Source organism: Pecten maximus, chromosome 18 (genome assembly GCF_902652985.1).
Source record: "Pecten maximus chromosome 18, xPecMax1.1, whole genome shotgun sequence".
Lineage (NCBI taxonomy): Eukaryota > Metazoa > Mollusca > Bivalvia > Pectinida > Pectinidae > Pecten > Pecten maximus.
The window spans coordinates 31,856,254-31,877,804 of NC_047032.1; the positions used below are offsets into that span (position 1 = coordinate 31,856,254).

General features: G+C 37.5%; 1 protein-coding gene across 1 annotated transcript in view; it reads right to left on the minus strand.

Moving 5' to 3' along the window:
- Nucleotides 1-21,551, minus strand: part of LOC117316368 — a 229,230-nt gene that overhangs the window by 98,619 nt on the left and 109,060 nt on the right. Inside the window, exons 60-67 of the mRNA XM_033870909.1 lie at nt 21,156-21,545; nt 18,004-18,147; nt 16,816-17,145; nt 15,781-15,873; nt 13,023-13,403; nt 12,211-12,327; nt 11,333-11,440; nt 74-214 (exon numbers count right to left, since the gene is read on the minus strand). Coding sequence (XP_033726800.1) covers nt 74-214; nt 11,333-11,440; nt 12,211-12,327; nt 13,023-13,403; nt 15,781-15,873; nt 16,816-17,145; nt 18,004-18,147; nt 21,156-21,545 — 1,704 coding nt within the window. The remainder of the gene's footprint in view (nt 1-73; nt 215-11,332; nt 11,441-12,210; nt 12,328-13,022; nt 13,404-15,780; nt 15,874-16,815; nt 17,146-18,003; nt 18,148-21,155; nt 21,546-21,551) is intronic.

The window sequence follows — 21,551 nt, forward strand, 5'->3', positions numbered from 1 at the left end:
AAAACGCAAAAAGCATTCCCAAAATTTCTTTTTTCAAATTAAGTATTTTACACAGTTACTATCTGATACTTACTTTCATTTCCATAATAGCCGTTGTAAGAAATGAAACCCATAGTGTGAAACAAGAGACACGATTGCTCTGTCACGTTCACAATGGGACTCATCAGTGAAGCACTATCATGAGGGTCAGATGCGTTCAGAAGCATGGAGAATCCTGAAAAAAAGTCACAACTCTCCATAAACGCATCAGGGTGCAGAGAATATGCTCCTATTAGTAAATCACGAGTGGTCAGTCCCAAAACGATTAGTCCCCAGAGGTATACATGTAAGTCCCCCATGGGTTAGTCCACAGATTTCATTCCCTAGAGGGTTAGTCCCGAAGGGTTTGTCTCAAGAGGCTAACCTCCAGAGGTGAGTCCCCAGAGGTTAATCCATAGAGGGTAAGTCCCTATCGAATAGTCTCCAGAAGATAGTTCCCATGGGTTCGTCCCCAAAGGTTAGTCCCCAGATGTTAATCCCCCGAGGCTTAGTACCTGGACGAAGGTCCCCAGGGTTAAGTCCCCACAGGTTAGTTGCCAGGGGTTCACATCCAGAGGTTAGTCCCCAGAGGTAAGGCCCCATGGGTAGGTCTGCAGGGTTCAGTACCTAGGGGTTAGTCCCCAGAGGGTTAGTCCCAATAGTTTCATACAAATAATATAAAACAATTAACTTGAACAAAGTTGCTCTGTCCCCTCCCGGAAGATGAAGGGTTTCAAATATTTCTATCTACATTATGTTTCCTCTGCCAAAACATATCACTAATGTGATTTAACAGTGGAACCCGATGGCGTATTAGTATTTATACGATAAAATTGAGGACAACCAAAGATAACAGACAGATCGTCATGTCTCTGATTATCAGATTACCCAGCAAGCGTACCGGGTATTGCTAAAGCTATATATGTCGCCTACTTGCCCCATTAAGACAGTAACCGTAACCTTGACTCAAAACATCTATTAAATTTAAAGTTGTGTGAAGTTTGACCAAAATCCTTCAATGAATAAAGCTTCTAGAGCACTGACAAACTTTTGAGTTACGTATAAAGCTACAAGACAGACGAAGAGGGAAATTATTTCCCTTGGTCAAAATGATCAGTAAAAAACTGTTTTCAAAAATCTTATAATCAAAATTACACAAAGTTTGTGACAGAGAGATCTACAATTTGATAGTATAGAATTTCTATGTGTGACACAGAAATAATAAACTGTCATATACTGATAGAAGCAGATACAAGGAAGGGCAGATATACGGACTGAAGAACCCAAGTATGATTTATCTACGTTGTTACGTGTCCAGTCTGACCTCAGTAGATACTTACCGCCCTCGTTATAACTAGTATGATATATCTGGTGTTACAGATCCAGTCTGACCTCATTAGATACTTACCGCCCTCGTTATAACTAGTATGATATATCTGGTGTTACAGATCCAGTCTGACCTCATTAGATACTTACCGCCCTCGTTATAACTAGTATGATATATCTGGTGTTACAGATCCAGTCTGACCTCATTAGATACTTACCGCCCTGGTTATAACTAGTATGATATATCTGGTGTAACGTATCCAGTCTGACCTCATTAGATACTTACCGCCCTCGTTATAACTAGTATGATATATCTGGTGTTACAGATCCAGTCTGACCTCATTAGATACTTACCGCCCTCGTTATAACTAGTATGATATATCTGGTGTTACAGATCCCGTCTGACCTCATTAGATACTTACCGCCCTCGTTATAACTAGTATGATATATCTGGTGTTACAGATCCCGTCTGACCTCATTAGATACTTACCGCGCTGGTTATAACTAGTATGATATATCTGGTGTTACAGATCCCGTCTGACCTCATTAGATACTTACCGCCCTGGGTATAACTAGTATGATATATCTGGTGTTACAGATCCAGTCTGACCTCAGTAGATACTTACCGCCCTCGTTATAACTAGTATGATATATCTGGTGTTACAGATCCCGTCTGACCTCAGTAGATACTTACCGCCCTCGTTATAACTAGTATGATATATCTGGTGTTACAGATCCAGTCTGACCTCATTAGATACTTACCGCCCTCGTTATAACTAGTATGATATATCTGGTGTTACAGATCCAGTCTGACCTCATTAGATACTTACCGCCCTGGGTATAACTAGTATGATATATCTGGTGTTACAGATCCCGTCTGACCTCATTAGATACTTACCGCCCTCGTTATAACTAGTATGATATATCTGGTGTTACAGATCCAGTCTGACCTCATTAGATACTTACCGCCCTCGTTATAACTAGTATGATATATCTGGTGTTACAGATCCAGTCTGACCTCAGTAGATACTTACCGCCCTCGTTATAACTAGTATGATATATCTGGTGTTACAGGTCCAGTCTGACCTCATTAGATACTTACCGCCCTCGTTATAACTAGTATGATATATCTGGTGTTACAGATCCAGTCTGACCTCATTAGATACTTACCGCCCTGGTTATAACTAGTATGATATATCTGGTGTTACAGATCCAGTCTGACCTCATTAGATACTTACCGCCCTCGTTATAACTAGTATGATATATCTGGTGTTACAGATCCAGTCTGACCTCATTAGATACTTACCGCCCTCGTTATAACTAGTATGATATATCTGGTGTTACAGATCCAGTCTGACCTCATTAGATACTTACCGCCCTCGTTATAACTAGTATGATATATCTGGTGTTACAGATCCAGTCTGACCTCATTAGATACTTACCGCCCTCGTTATAACTAGTATGATATATCTGGTGTTACAGGATCCAGTCTGACCTCATTAGATACTTACCGCCCTGGTTATAACTAGTATGATATATCTGGTGTTACAGATCCCGTCTGACCTCAGTAGATACTTACCGCCCTCGTTATAACTAGTATGATATATCTGGTGTTACAGATCCAGTCTGACCTCAGTAGATACTTACCGCCCTCGTTATAACTAGTATGATATATCTGGTGTTACAGATCCAGTCTGACCTCATTAGATACTTACCGCCCTCGTTATAACTAGTATGATATATCTGGTGTTACAGATCCAGTCTGACCTCATTAGATACTTACCGCCCTCGTTATAACTAGTATGATATATCTGGTGTTACAGGTCCAGTCTGACCTCATTAGATACTTACCGCCCTCGTTATAACTAGTATGATATATCTGGTGTTACAGATCCCGTCTGACCTCATTAGATACTTACCGCCCTCGGTTATAACTAGTATGATATATCTGGTGTTACAGTATCCAGTCTGACCTCATTAGATACTTACCGCCCTGGTTATAACTAGTATGATATATCTGGTGTTACAGATCCAGTCTGACCTCATTAGATACTTACCGCCCTGGTTATAACTAGTATGATATATCTGGTGTTACAGATCCAGTCTGACCTCATTAGATACTTACCGCCCTCGTTATAACTAGTATGATATATCTGGTGTTACAGATCCCGTCTGACCTCAGTAGATACTTACCGCCCTCGTTATAACTAGTATGATATATCTGGTGTTACAGATCCAGTCTGACCTCAGTAGATACTTACCGCCCTCGTTATAACTAGTATGATATATCTGGTGTTACAGATCCAGTCTGACCTCATTAGATACTTACCGCCCTCGTTATAACTAGTATGATATATCTGGTGTTACAGATCCCGTCTGACCTCATTATATACTTACCGCCCTCGTTATAACTAGTATGATATATCTGGTGTTACAGATCCAGTCTGACCTCATTAGATACTTACCGCCCTCGTTATAACTAGTATGATATATCTGGTGTTACAGATCCAGTCTGACCTCATTAGATACTTACCGCCCTGGGTATAACTAGTATGATATATCTGGTGTTACAGATCCAGTCTGACCTCATTAGATACTTACCGCCCTCGTTATAACTAGTATGATATATCTGGTGTTACAGATCCAGTCTGACCTCATTAGATACTTACCGCCCTCGTTATAACTAGTATGATATATCTGGTGTTACAGATCCAGTCTGACCTCATTAGATACTTACCGCCCTCGTTATAACTAGTATGATATATCTGGTGTTACAGGTCCAGTCTGACCTCATTAGATACTTACCGCCCTCGTTATAACTAGTATGATATATCTGGTGTTACAGATCCAGTCTGACCTCATTAGATACTTACCGCCCTCGTTATAACTAGTATGATATATCTGGTGTTACAGATCCTGTCTGACCTCATTAGATACTTACCGCCCTCGTTATAACTAGTATGATATATCTGGTGTTACAGATCCAGTCTGACCTCATTAGATACTTACCGCCCTGGTTATAACTAGTATGATATATCTGGTGTTACAGATCCAGTCTGACCTCATTAGATACTTACCGCCCTCGTTATAACTAGTATGATATATCTGGTGTTACAGATCCCGTCTGACCTCATTAGATACTTACCGCCCTCGTTATAACTAGTATGATATATCTGGTGTAACGTATCCAGTCTGACCTCATTAGATACTTACCGCCCTCGTTATAACTAGTATGATATATCTGGTGTTACAGATCCAGTCTGACCTCAGTAGATACTTACCGCCCTCGTTATAACTAGTATGATATATCTGGTGTTACAGATCCAGTCTGACCTCATTAGATACTTACCGCCCTCGTTATAACTAGTATGATATATCTGGTGTTACAGATCCCGTCTGACCTCATTAGATACTTACCGCCCTGGTTATAACTAGTATGATATATCTGGTGTTACAGATCCAGTCTGACCTCATTAGATACTTACCGCCCTCGTTATAACTAGTATGATATATCTGGTGTTACAGATCCAGTCTGACCTCAGTAGATACTTACCGCCCTCGTTATAACTAGTATGATATATCTGGTGTTACAGATCCAGTCTGACCTCATTAGATACTTACCGCCCTCGTTATAACTAGTATGATATATCTGGTGTTACAGATCCAGTCTGACCTCATTAGATACTTACCGCCCTCGTTATAACTAGTATGATATATCTGGTGTTACAGATCCAGTCTGACCTCATTAGATACTTACCACGCTGATAATGTAGGTATTAAGTAATTAATACAATATTAATAAGATAGGATGGGGTGTATGTCATTCATGTCAAGCTGCCAAAGTACATGCACCTGTTAGGTCATCCATGAGTCACCTTTCATCCTCTTCTTACTGCCTGCTTTGCTCAGCCGAGCATAGTATGTCAAGATGGGGGCATAGGACTTGGGGACCTTTCTGCTGGAAGAGGATTTGTTTGGTAAGCCAATCACCTAATAGGCTCAGCAGTTTCCAGCCAATAGCAGCCTAGCAGAGGGGTGAATTATATGTGCTCTGACCTGCCCAGTTACAGTCTCACAAACACTATGTGAAGAGCTACTTTCAGTAGTTGTGGCAGCTTATCGTTGAGCCCCCTATTGGGCCAACATGAAGGTTTATGTTTTAGTGATAACTCCACTACAGTAGCCAGTTTAAACAAGGGGACTTCCAAGAACCCAATACTCGTGGGGCTCATACGGCACATGTTCTGGTTGTCCGTTCTGTTCAACTTCCATATAGTTGCTCGGAACATTAAAGGTGTTAACAATATCATGGCAGACACTGTCTCGGCTGCATGAGGTTGCACATTTTCAGCAATTTTTTAGTAGCTTTGGTAAACCAATACCATATCTTTATTTTCTTGACCATATGTCAGCCCCTCCCTTTTTCTATATTTCTGAACAGGTGCCCATGGTCCTTCGTCAATATCCACCTCAATCAAGAACCTTGACACTACTGTAAGTGTACTGCAGTCGAACAATTTCGCGAAGTCTACTCAGAAGACTTACAGTACATACCTGTCCTCATACAGTAGGTTTTGTAGGCTGGTAGAGATACCTTTAGTCCCTTTATCGCCGGTTAATCTGGGGCGATATATTGCATATTTGTCTGAGCGCCTCTCGTTCTCCTCATAAAGGCAGTATCTATCGGTTGAAAAAGTTTTGCACCAATAATTGGATTACCCCAATCCCCTCAACTCCTTTTATATCAGCACTATCTTGAGAGGAGCACGTAGAACGATGGGTGATACCTGCACCCAAAACTTCCCATCACATTTGACATCCTGGAGAAAATTTTCTCAAAAATTTGTCTGACCTCATCCAAACATATCACCTTTTGAGCAGCATGCCTAGTGGCCTTTTTCTCCTTTTTTCGTAAGTTCAATTTGTTTATTTCAGAAAGGGCAGATTTTGAACCTGGTAATTTAATCACTTACGTCGGAGTGATGTTCATCTTTTTAACCAGGGTACTGTTCTATCTATTAACTTGTCTAAAACCATTCAGTTCAAGGAACGATGTCTACTCATCCCCCTTCCATATATCTGTGGTTCACCTTTCTGTCCCACCCAGGCCTTGACCTTGGCATTTGCCTTAACACGGCATGCTAATCCACAAGATCCAGCCTTTGTTTATGAGTCTCAGGGTACTGTCACCCCCCTGACATATGAATCCTTCCTTTCTCAGCTACGTGATATCCTCCAAGATTGTGGGTTTAATTCAGGTAGATATTCGGGCCATAGCTTTTGCAGGGGCGGGGCATGTTTTGCTTTAGAATGCGGCTTACCTGCTGACCTTATTCAATCTCAGGGAGATTGGCATAGTGATGCCTATAAACAATATTTGGACCCCCTCCTTGTCAGTACGTCTCAAAGTGGCCTGTACCTTGGGGAAGGCGGTGTTAAATAATGTAGGTTCTACTAAGAGATAGGCTGCATCCTTGTTTGTGTGTAACATTATAGGCAGTGACATGTAAACTGTACATCTTTTGCCACTGGAAATTGTAAAGACATGGACAATATGTGTTATGGCCATCCTACATGTATACTTAACTGGTGCATTATATCAATCCTGTGTAGTCACCTAAGTCTGGACAGTAAAAGTGTTACCAGGTTGACCATCACTATTGTGAAATTGTGTAGTGTCTCTTTCTGGACAATGCGGGCCTATAATTCAATATCTTAAGGATGTATAAGGATGTACCCAGTGACATTTTAATCGTTGAATGTAGTATTTGGGGTTTTTTTGTTTTTTGTTTTTTGGTGGTTTTTTTTAATGCATGATGTTTACTACCTTGATCCTACCTACTACTATTTAGACAGGTTTGGGCTTTTATTTGGAAGACCAATATTTCATAATTTGTGGACTATGTTGTCCACAGCTTCATATTATGTACATTGTTACATAACATTACATAATCATTAAATATTGGTTATTTCTGGCCCAAACCTGTGTTTGAGTTTAATTTGTTTGTATTCTACAGTAAATCTGATTAATGTAGGTATTAAGTAATTAATACAATATTAATAAGATAGGATGGGGTAAATGTTTGTCATATCAGGCTGCCACACTAGTACATGCACCTGTTAGGTCATCCATGGGTCACCTTTCATCCTCTTCCTACTGCCTCCTTTGCTCAGCCGAGCATGGTGTGTCAAGATGGGGGCAATGGGACCTTGGGGACCCCTCTGCTGGAGGAAGGGGATTTGTTTGGTTAGCCAATCACCTCATAAGCTCAGCAGTTTTCAGCCAATAGCAGCCTAGCAGAGGGGTGAAGTACATGTGCTATGACCAGCCCAGTTAGTCTCAAAAACACTATGTGAGTGTAAGGTCCAGATGCCAGCTCTGACCGGATATTGACTGTCCTGACGGCAGAAAACCCCATCCCACCCATCTCTTATATCTTTGTGTTATCTTCTTTTAGTGAGTAGTATCCTTTATTTTTTTAGTAAGTAGTTTATAATTGTCTCTTAGCGGAAGACCAATATTTCATAATTTGTGGACTATGTTGTCCACAGCTTCATATTATGTAAATTGTTACATAACATCACATAATCATTAAATATTGGTTATTTCTGGCCCAAAGCTGTGTTTGAGTTTAATTTGTTTGTATTCTACAGTAAATCTGATTAATAACTAGTATGATATATCTGGTGTAACGTATCCAGTCTGAGCACATTAGATACTTACCGCCCTGGTTATAACTAGTATGATATATCTGGTGTTACAGATCCAGTCTGACCTCATTAGATACTTACCGCCCTCGTTATAACTAGTATGATATATCTGGTGTTACAGATCCAGTCTGACCTCATTAGATACTTACCGCCCTCGTTATAACTAGTATGATATATCTGGTGTTACAGATCCTGTCTGACCTCATTAGATACTTACCGCCCTCGTTATAACTAGTATGATATATCTGGTGTTACAGATCCAGTCTGACCTCATTAGATACTTACCGCCCTGGGTATAACTAGTATGATATATCTGGTGTTACAGATCCTGTCTGACCTCATTAGATACTTACCGCCCTCGTTATAACTAGTATGATATATCTGGTGTTACAGATCCCGTCTGACCTCATTAGATACTTACCGCCCTCGTTATAACTAGTATGATATATCTAGTGTTACAGATCCAGTCTGACCTCATTAGATACTTACCGCCCTCGTTATAACTAGTATGATATATCTGGTGTTACAGATCCAGTCTGACCTCATTAGATACTTACCGCCCTCGTTATAACTAGTATGATATATCTGGTGTTACAGATCCAGTCTGACCTCATTAGATACTTACCGCCCTGGTTATAACTAGTATGATATATCTGGTGTTACAGATCCAGTCTGACCTCAGTAGATACTTACCGCCCTCGTTATAACTAGTATGATATATCTGGTGTTACAGATCCAGTCTGACCTCATTAGATACTTACCGCCCTCGTTATAACTAGTATGATATATCTGGTGTTACAGGTCCAGTCTGACCTCATTAGATACTTACCGCCCTGGTTATAACTAGTATGATATATCTGGTGTTACAGATCCAGTCTGACCTCATTAGATACTTACCGCCCTGGTTATAACTAGTATGATATATCTGGTGTTACAGATCCAGTCTGACCTCATTAGATACTTACCGCCCTGGTTATAACTAGTATGATATATCTGGTGTTACAGGTCCTGTCTGACCTCATTAGATACTTACCGCCCTCGTTATAACTAGTATGATATATCTGGTGTTACAGATCCTGTCTGACCTCATTAGATACTTACCGCCCTGGTTATAACTAGTATGATATATCTGGTGTTACAGATCCTGTCTGACCTCATTAGATACTTACCGCCCTCGTTATAACTAGTATGATATATCTGGTGTTACAGATCCTGTCTGACCTCATTAGATACTTACCGCCCTGGTTATAACTAGTATGATATATCTGGTGTTACAGATCCAGTCTGACCTCAGTAGATACTTACCGCCCTCGTTATAACTAGTATGATATATCTGGTGTTACAGATCCAGTCTGACCTCATTAGATACTTACCGCCCTCGTTATAACTAGTATGATATATCTGGTGTTACAGATCCAGTCTGACCTCATTAGATACTTACCGCCCTCGTTATAACTAGTATGATATATCTGGTGTTACAGATCCCGTCTGACCTCATTAGATACTTACCGCCCTCGTTATAACTAGTATGATATATCTGGTGTTACAGATCCAGTCTGACCTCATTAGATACTTACCGCCCTCGTTATAACTAGTATGATATATCTGGTGTTACAGATCCAGTCTGACCTCAGTAGATACTTACCGCCCTCGTTATAACTAGTATGATATATCTGGTGTTACAGATCCTGTCTGACCTCATTAGATACTTACCGCCCTCGTTATAACTAGTATGATATATCTGGTGTTACAGATCCAGTCTGACCTCAGTAGATACTTACCGCCCTCGTTATAACTAGTATGATATATCTGGTGTTACAGATCCAGTCTGACCTCATTAGATACTTACCGCCCTGGTTATAACTAGTATGATATATCTGGTGTTACAGATCCAGTCTGACCTCATTAGATACTTACCGCCCTCGTTATAACTAGTATGATATATCTGGTGTTACAGATCCAGTCTGACCTCATTAGATACTTACCGCCCTCGTTATAACTAGTATGATATATCTGGTGTTACAGATCCCGTCTGACCTCATTAGATACTTACCGCCCTCGTTATAACTAGTATGATATATCTGGTGTTACAGGTCCAGTCTGACCTCATTAGATACTTACCGCCCTGGGTATAACTAGTATGATATATCTGGTGTTACAGATCCAGTCTGACCTCATTAGATACTTACCGCCCTCGTTATAACTAGTATGATATATCTGGTGTTACAGATCCAGTCTGACCTCAGTAGATACTTACCGCCCTGGTTATAACTAGTATGATATATCTGGTGTTACAGATCCAGTCTGACCTCATTAGATACTTACCGCCCTCGTTATAACTAGTATGATATATCTGGTGTTACAGATCCAGTCTGACCTCAGTAGATACTTACCGCCCTCGTTATAACTAGTATGATATATCTGGTGTTACAGATCCAGTCTGACCTCATTAGATACTTACCGCCCTCGTTATAACTAGTATGATATATCTGGTGTTACAGATCCAGTCTGACCTCATTAGATACTTACCGCCCTCGTTATAACTAGTATGATATATCTGGTGTTACAGATCCAGTCTGACCTCATTAGATACTTACCGCCCTCGTTATAACTAGTATGATATATCTGGTGTTACAGATCCAGTCTGACCTCATTAGATACTTACCGCCCTCGTTATAACTAGTATGATATATCTGGTGTTACAGATCCAGTCTGACCTCATTAGATACTTACCGCCCTCGTTATAACTAGTATGATATATCTGGTGTTACAGATCCAGTCTGACCTCAGTAGATACTTACCGCCCTCGTTATAACTAGTATGATATATCTGGTGTTACAGATCCAGTCTGACCTCATTAGATACTTACCGCCCTCGTTATAACTAGTATGATATATCTGGTGTTACAGATCCAGTCTGACCTCATTAGATACTTACCGCCCTCGTTATAACTAGTATGATATATCTGGTGTTACAGATCCAGTCTGACCTCATTAGATACTTACCGCCCTCGTTATAACTAGTATGATATATCTGGTGTTACAGATCCAGTCTGACCTCATTAGATACTTACCGCCCTGGTTATAACTAGTATGATATATCTGGTGTTACAGATCCAGTCTGACCTCATTAGATACTTACCGCCCTCGTTATAACTAGTATGATATATCTGGTGTTACAGATCCAGTCTGACCTCATTAGATACTTACCGCCCTCGTTATAACTAGTATGATATATCTGGTGTTACAGATCCAGTCTGACCTCATTAGATACTTACCCGGGGTATCACTAATACCGTAAAGTGAAAACCGTTCCACGTTGGGGGAATTTGCATATCCGCATTTATAGCCATGTTCAAAGTCACAGTCCAACACAGGGTCTGGAACTGTAGGTGACAAAATACATATGTTACAGTATCATGATGAAACTATCAAAATTAAGGTATTTTTTCTAATGGTTAGATAGGGGTGATATTTCTGCATGAAGAAAGGAATAATAAGATATCCAAGATTGGGGGATGTTGACGCCCACTATTAAATGAGCTTTAGTAGTTACTTTTTAAGATTGATCCTTTTTAATCTCGTCCTCATAAAATACATTAGCGAACAAACAATGGTCACCTGTGTTCTTAAATATATACTGATAGTTAATGATTTTTGAATTGAACACATTTGATAGTGTGAACGTGAAGGTACGCCAAGGTCTTTCATTTGAATCATCGCTTAAGTCTGTTATCAAAGCACTGCCAATTTCGGCCATTCCCTCAGGTCCCTGGCGCATGGGACAATATGATTAACAATTTTGACCTTTGGGAGTTTTAATTAAAAATTGGTTCCTGGGTTTCTGAAATGAATTTGAAATCTAAATAGTTAATTAATAGGTGTCCTTGACGGTGGATGGTTTAGAATTAATGCAATAAATATATGAAAAGACCCTCCCCCCCCCCCCCCCCCCCCCCTCCCCCTTTATCAATATAATACATTTTTGTATGTATATAACTCCTTAAACTTAAGTAATTTCTTTATCCTAAATTTTTCCTCATTTAGTAATTATTACAATATTTCAGAACAGTTCTCAATATAGTTTTTATCATGAAACTCATAATGTTAAAGAATGTTAATCCTGGGCCAGGTTTTACTGTTCATTAATTCTTACGACAGATATTGATGTCTTCATCGTCACCGTCCTCACACGTCTTGTTTCCATCACAGGTCAGAGACATTGGGATACACTGAGTCCCGGAGGCACAGGCAAACATGTTGTCCGGGCACACTAAAAATTACAATCAGGCATGAAATTACCTTACGCTCTCTAAAATATAATCTTAAGCTTAGATGTGAATAAAAAATTCAGTATTTTGTTATTCTTGTCTTTCATTAAATGCAAAATACTAAACTAAAACTTGAAATTTTGCAACAAAATGATTTTCATCATTTCCTTCTTAGAATCTAGCTATTATCTATTCCAAGAAATAAGAAAATATGTCACTTTCAGAAAATCAAGTAAAGAGGCAAGTGATATTCTATATACATAACACGTACATCATACTTAAGTCTAGCTCAGATAGGAAGATGTGAGATAGTGTATCAAGGTAATTTTGCGTAGGTATTATCTACAAAAGTTATGTAATATGTATCATTTGGGAAAAATATTGCATTTAGATATATTAGCATCGATATCGGTACCTGTATAATTATGTTTAGATATAGTTTTACTACAGGTATCCAGCTTTACTTTCTAGATTAATTAGAGTAAATACATCTATATCCATGCATATAAATGTTTGCCAGGAGAAGTCCAAGAACAAGGGAGATCACTCATACAGGAAACTGCAGATTTTTTTTTTTTTAAATTTAATATCATTTTTTTTAATTTAAAAGGTTCAATTAATTCAGAAACATTTGATACACAAAGAAATGACCTAATCTACAGTGTTATGTGGTGTGAATTCCAGGAATCCTACTTACCAACAGGCTTACACTTCCCAGGGTATACTGTAACGTCATCTATTCCGTACTGGACGTCATAGTTGTCAATTGTTACCCCAATGTAAACCTTGTAATCTTTCCAAGCAATATCCGACACCTGGACAGGAAGCCACCTAGTTTCAACCTTCCATCCTGTTTCAATTGTTGTCTCAAAGGCTAGAACTCGTTCCCATGTGTCCGTGGACTCCAGGTATACCAAGACTTTGCTCTCCTGGTCATACCTACTGTTCATGGGATTCATCATGTACCGGAACTCCAAACAAGAAGTATTAGTTTCCATGGACACAGCAGGCGACAAAATCAGACTTGTCTTTCTATTATGAGCACTATATACAGGTGTTCTCAAGGACAGATAGGATTCTGAAAGTAATAATTCTAATTCATTAAAAATTGCACTGCTATTCAATTGAGCAATCATTTAATTTTGACTTACATGATCACAGATATTTTGGTTTTCTAGCTAGAAAAAGTTAAACTTCACAATACTCCAGGCCACTCTCCGACCATGTACTTTATAGGTTGTTAATATCTATAGTGGGAGCCGTTAAGGAGTCAAACAATGATGATTAGCTTAACAGAAAGATGAAACCCGGCAGTTCAAAACACAAATTAATGCTATTTACAAAGCTAAGAAAGTTACAGAAATAATTCACACAATCCAGTGGTGTACCAGGTGGTGTATTTAATCAACACTATCAATTACTTATCTTATAACACCTTCAGTAATCCTGTTCTATCTGTTTCTCAAGAATATTTACAAATCCCACAGTTCAAAGTTAAAGGAAATTAATAAGCCAACATAATTCATATATCTCTCCTTAACACTTAATGTAAACCAGTTGTGAATATCAATTTTTCTCTCGTGGTATTTATACTACATTGCCAAAACTTTGAAGTGCATTCTCTTTGAGGTTCTCCAACACACTTCTTTTAAACAACCACTTGTCAAAAATACTTTTAAACAAAACATCATATCTTCCTGAAAGTTTTACATAGGCCTAGAGCTACGTATACTCAGATCTGAAAGTTCTACATAGGCCTAGAGCTACTCAGATCTGAAAGTTCTACATAGGCCTAGAGCTACTCAGATCTGAAAGTTCTACACAGGCCTAGAGCTACTCAGATCTGAAAGTTCTACATAGGCCTAGACCTACTCAGATCTGAAAGTTCTACATAGGCCTAGACCTACTCAGATCTGAAAGTTCTACATAGGCCTAGAGCTACTCAGATCTGAAAGTTCTACATAGGCCTAGACCTACTCAGATCTGAAAGTTCTACATAGGCCTAGAGCTACTCAGATCTGAAAGTTCTACATAGGCCTAGAGCTACTCAGATCTGAAAGTTCTACATAGGCCTAGACCTACTCAGATCTGAAAGTTCTACACAGGCCTAGAGCTACTCAGATCTGAAAGTTCTACATAGGCCTAGACCTACTCAGATCTGAAAGTTCTACATAGGCCTAGAGCTACTCAGATCTGAAAGTTCTACATAGGCCTAGAGCTACTCAGATCTGAAAGTTCTACATAGGCCTAGACCTACTCAGATCTGAAAGTTCTACATAGGCCTAGAGCTACTCAGATCTGAAAGTTCTACATAGGCCTAGAGCTACTCAGATCTGAAAGTTCTACATAGGCCTAGAGCTACTCAGATCTGAAAGTTCTACATAGGCCTAGACCTACTCAGATCTGAAAGTTTTACACAGGCCTAGAGCTACTCAGATCTGAAAGTTTTACATAGGCCTAGAGCTACTCAGATCTGAAAGTTCTACATATAGGCCTAGAGCTACTCAGATCTGAAAGTTTTACACAGGCCTAGAGCTACTCAGATCTGAAAGTTTTACACAGGCCTAGAGCTACTCAGATCTGAAAGTTCTACATAGGCCTAGAGCTACTCAGATCTGAAAGTTCTACACAGGCCTAGAGCTACTCAGATCTGAAAGTTCTACATAGGCCTAGAGCTACTCAGATCTGAAAGTTCTACATAGGCCTAGAGCTACTCAGATCTGAAAGTTCTACATAGGCCTAGAGCTACTCAGATCTGAAAGTTCTACATAGGCCTAGAGCTACTCAGATCTGAGATTTCTGTAAGGGCTATCTAGTTTAATCACTGGTATATATAACTATATGTATAGGTCAAATTTGTGTTAAAATGTCAAACCCTAACCCTGTTTATTTGTTTACCTCCAATAAAATCCTGTTGTAATATCCAACCCTAACCCTGTTTATTTGTTTACCTCCAATAGAATCCTGTTAAAATGTCGAACCCTAACCCTGTTTATTTGTTTACCTCCAATAAAATCCTGTTGTAATATCCAACCCTAACCCTGTTTATTTGTTTACCTCCAATAGAATCCTGTTAAAATGTCGAACCCTAACCCTGTTTATTTGTTTACCTCCAATAAAATCCTGTTGTAATATCCAACCCTAACCCTGTTTATTTGTTTACCTCCAATAGAATCCTGTTAAAATGTCGAACCCTAACCCTGTTTATTTGTTTACCTCCAATAAAATCCTGTTGTAATATCCAACCCTAACCCTGTTTATTTGTTTACCTCCAATAGAATCCTGTTAAAATGTCGAACCCTAACCCTGTTTATTTGTTTACCTCCAATAAAATCCTGTTGTAATATCCAACCCTAACCCTGTTTATTTGTTTACCTCCAATAGAATCCTGTTATATTGTCAAACACTAACCCTGTTTATTTGTTTTCCAACCCTAACCCTGTTTATTTGTTTACCTCCAGTAGAATCCTGTTTTAATGTCCAACCATCATCCTGCCAGAACCCACAAGAACCGCTATCGGCATCAAAACTGCAATTGGCTGAGGTTTCTGAAAGGTATAGTGAACTTTAAAGAACCATTTGACAGCAATAGTAATGCTTGTTTTATTTACACATTGAAATAGTAAATAAGTTAATGAATGTTATAGTGTCACATTTAAGTAATGGATATTAAGTTGATGTTGTTTCCATATAAATGTCTGTATCGTCAAAACGTGAATATTCTAAGAAAAGCGGGTTACTTTAACGAACGTCTAAGGTCTTTGTCATAGTTGAGGAATCACATAATTAATCTGAATTAATGGATAAAAAATACTTGATACATAAATCATGCTAACGAAATAGGGTTGATTGATAAGTTGTGAGCATCCGTATTAAAGGAGGTACTCAAGGATGTTCTTTTTAAGTCCTACTATTCTCTGAATATATAGGCCGTGTACTCAAGGACTGGTCTCATTTGGCTAGTTTAAATCGACGAGGGAGCACTCTAAAGTAAACAAAATAGATAAAATTGGTTAGGTTTAGGGTAAGGGTGAAAGAGTCTGTCATTGCCATGGCTGTCATTCACGATTGTAACTTTAAATTGATTTAGCATCATCAGACTTTCATCTATTTCAAAAACTAAAAACAGCTTTTCCAGGCGCCTAACCCTTACATGAAGTGGATGGCTTTCTGAACAGGAAAGAAAAGGAGTTCTATCAAAGTGGCATGGAGGCACTTAAACACTGCTAACAAAAAGTGTATAGATACTGAAGGGGATTATGTTGAAAATAATACAATATGTCCGGCAAAATTCAAATCCTTCAATACCAAGCTCAAGACTTATCAATCAGTCCTCGTAAGGTCCACATCTTCGGCACTCAGGAACCATAATATACACATAAGTTATTCCAAAGATATTCCATATTTGCATAAACACTACATATGTATATATACTATGTACTTGTTGGGTGAAATGTACAGTTTCATTGTCATTAGTATTTCTAGCAGACCTGGGCATCCTTTGTCATCAATGCTGACAGAATACACAGCAATGTCTCCCCTCGGCATATCTCCTCTCATGGCGGCAAAGAACAGCTCCTCATTGGCATCGTCTGGCAGTGACATGCATAAGTTTCTCCTGGAGGAGATCAGCGAGTCACGCTCTCTCAGCTCCATGGCATGATTTCCGACCCCAAACATTAGTACTGAATCCCCTTCATTGTAGAACTGATACTCCATCTGTAGGGATTGTCCTGCTTTGAAGCCACCAGTGCCGGTAAAGTTGACCCATGTTGCATCTTCTCTGACTCCATTGGACGCATCAGCATACATGACATTATCTAAAAAAAAGAATGCACCACATCCAATGAAAACTGAGGGCACACTTTATATCCATACACATATATACATAATAAATTATGATAGGCACTCGGTGATTTTTTTATCGACCGAGGGGATCGTTTTCACAACATAACGACATAACGCTATTTTTCGTAGTTTACTTACTACACTGTAATTTTGTGTTACTGTTACCTGTTTTATGTCTATTTCTGATCATATTTAATTTACTTGTGTCTTGATTAAGGGGCAGATTGTCTCCAAAGTTCAACAATTTACTTGTCTGTACTGTCCTTATTACAACTAGACAAACTTTATATATACATGATATATTTATGTAATCTGGTCAATTTTCTGACAGTAAGATATTATAGAAGTCCCTGATGGTGGTCGGAACTATTGCCAATGTCTCGTATACAGGGAATTGCCTTGTCTAGTCCAGTCATTTAGCCGATTGGAATAATATTGGCTACATCAACTACAATTTTGTTCGTGCAGTAATCCCGACACAACAAGGATCATGTTGAAACTTCTAGGATAAATGTTCATCAATCGTTACAAACATGTTGAGAATATTTCTCAGGTAATTTCTATGTAATAACATGTTTATTTCTTTTATTTCTCTCAGTAAAAATGTGTTTAAAGATGGCATATACAAAAAGTAGGAAACCAAATATGTATGAGAAGTCATGATAAATTGATTTCAGTATCTCCCGGGATCCCCTCGGCATCAAATTCAGTCTGAAATGATATTTTGAAAAATGATGAAATGGACCAGAGTCAAAAACAAAACACAATAAGAGCCAGAAAATGTCTGGAGTCAGGAAATGAATGGAAGGACATGGAAACTATATATATACCTGGTTGTGTTTTTGATGAGTTGACAGATGAGTGATTTGTCTGTTGAAGTTCCCAAACATAGCCGTCTTCTATGCAGGGATAAACCACAAAATCACACTCAAATAAGTTCTTAAAGTCACACCGACCAGTCTCCATGATACCCTCTGTAAATAAACAATAAACAAAGTTATAACTATTGGTTCACATCATTTATATACCTGTGACTATACAATAGAATAACTTCTCTGTCTCACGCTAAGAAAGGTTAACATCATTTATATACAGTAGTATATACTAAAATAATCTCTCTGTATTGAAACCCACGCTAAGGTAGGCTAACATCATTTATATACAATACTTTACAATAAAATAAACCTCGCCGTATCAAAACTTACACTAAGATATGTTAGCATCATTCATATACAGTAGTATATACTAAAATAACCTCTCTGTATTGAAACCCACGCTAAGGTAGGTTAACATCATTTATATACAATACTTTACAATAAAATAAGCCTCGCCGTATCAAAACTTACACTAAGAAAGGTTAACATCATTTATATACAGTAGTATATACTAAAATAACCTCTCTGTATTGAAACCCACGCTAAGGTAGGCTAACATCATTTATATACAATACTTTACAATAAAATAAACCTCGCCGTATCAAAACTTACACTAAGATATGTTAGCATCATTTATATAAAGCATTACACAATAATAAAACCTCTCTGTATCAAATTCACGCTAAAATAGGTTAACAAAATTGATATACAGTAGTATATACTAAAATAACCTCTCTGTATTAATACTAACGCTGAAATAGGTTAACATCATGTATATACAATACTTTATCATAGAATAATTTCTCTGTAACAAAACTCACGCTAAGATAGGTTAAAATCATTTACATACAGCATAATACTATTAGATAACCTCTCTGTATCAAAACTCACGCTAAGATAGGTTAACATCATTTATATACAGTAGTATATACTAAAATAACCTCTCTGTATTAAACCCACGCTAAGATAGGTTAAAATCATTTATATACAATACTTTACCAAAGAATAATTTCTCTGTATCAAAACTCAAGCTAAAATAGTTTAACATCATGTATATACAGAATTATACACTAAATAACCTCTCTGTATTAAACCCACGCTAAGATAGGCTAACACCATTTATATACAATGCTTCACAATAAAATAAACCTCGCTGTATCAAAACTTACACTAAGAAAGGTTAACATCATTTATATACAGTAGTATATACTAAAATTACCTCTCTGTATTAAACCCACGCTAAGATAGGCTAATACCATTTATATACAATGCTTCACAATAAAATAAACCTCGCTGTATCAAAACTTACACTAAGATATGTTAGCATCATTCATATACAGTAGTATATACTAAAATAGACTCTGTATTTAAAACTCAAGCTAAGAAAGGTTAAAATCATTTATATACAATACTTTACCAAAGAATAATTTCCCTGTATCAAAACTCACGCTAAGATAGGTTAAAATCATTTATATACAGCATAATACCATTAAAAAACCTCTCTGTATCAAAACTCACGCTAAGATAGGTTAAAATCATTTATATACAATACTTTACCAAAGAATAATTTTTCTGTATCAAACCTCAAGCTAAAATAGTTTAACATCATGTACAGTATATACAGAATTATACACTAAAATTACCTCTCTGTATTAAACCCACGCTAAGATAGGCTAATACCATTTATATACAATGCTTCACAATAAAATAAACCTCGCTGTATCAAAACTTACACTAAGATATGTTAGCATCATTCATATACAGTAGTATATACTAAAATAGACTCTGTATTTAAAACTCAAGCTAAGAAAGGTTAAAATCATTTATATACAATACTTTACCAAAGAATAATTTCCCTGTATCAAAACTCACGCTAAGATAGGTTAAAATCATTTATATACAATACTTTACCAAAGAATAATTTTTCTGTATCAAAACTCAAGCTAAAATAGTTTAACATCATGTATATACAGAATTATACACTAAAATAACCTCTCTGTATTAAACCCACGCTAAGATAGGCTAACACCATTTATATACAATACTTCACAATGAAATAACCCTCGCTGTATCAGAACTTACACTAAGATATGTTAGCATCATTCATATACAGTAGTATATCTCTGTATTTAAAACTCAAGCTAAGAATGGTTAACATCATTTATATAAAGCATTACACAATATAAACCCTCTGTATTAAATTCACGCTAAAATAGCTTAACAAAATTGATATACAGTAGTATATACTAAAATAACCTCTCTGTATTGAAACCCACGCTAAGGTAGGCTAACATCATTTATATACAATACTTTACAATGAAATAAACCTCGCCATATCAAAACTTACACTAAGAAAGGTTAACATCATTTATATAAAGTAATACACAATAATATAAACCCTCTGTATTAAATTCACGCTAATATAACTTAACATCATTTATGAAGAGTAGTATTTACTAAAATAACCTCTTTGTATTAAAACTTACACTAAGACATGTTAGCATCAATTATATTTTCATTTCAACAAATTTTATTGCTATAAAACAAATGGATTGGACAACAGGCAAGCTTATATAAGTCCTATACATCATTTATATACAGCACTATACACTAAAATAACCTCTCTGTATTAAAACTTACACTGAGATAGGTTAACATCATTTATATACAGTACTTTGCAATAACATAACATCTCTGTATTAAATATTACACTAAATAGGTTAACATTATCAGTATACCGTACTAAACACTAAAACAACTCACTGTAATAAGACTCACGCTAAGATAAGTTAACATTATTTATATACAATATTATACACTAAAATAGCCTTTCTTGATTACAACTCACGCGTAAATAGGTTAACATCATTCATATACAGTACCACAATAACTCCCTGTTTCAAAACTCACGCTAAACTAGGTTTACAGGTTTTGTTAATAATCATTTAGGCCATTCATTGATGTAGATTTATTACAGTATAGAAGGTATACAGTATTTATTTAGAAAAGGGCCTTTATTGTAGACTTATTACAGTATAGGTAGTATACTTTCTTAGACAAAGAACTGTATTGTAGACTTAATATTACAGTATAGAAGGTATACTTACTTTGACAAGGACCTTTATTCATGCTGACACCATCTATGTAAACAAAATCCGTCATATTTCCTTGGCGAAATTCACTTATAAACACGACAGAAACGTTTCCTGACACGGATGCTAGGCTAACACACATGAAGCGCCATTCTTCTGCCATGGCTCGAGATGTCTCCAGTATGGTTACAAGGTCCGAGCGGTTCTTTTTGATGTCACTTAATGTCTCATTTTTTACAATTTGGTCTCCAGGTAGAATACCCACTTTAAAAAGAGAGTTAACTCCCTTCGCAAAGAAGTAGGAGAAACTGCTATACTCCGATGCATCGAAAAACGGAGAAACCAACCATGCTGATGATCCTGATCTCAAGTAAGCTTGATTAGCGTAAGACAAAAAGGCTGACCCTGGCA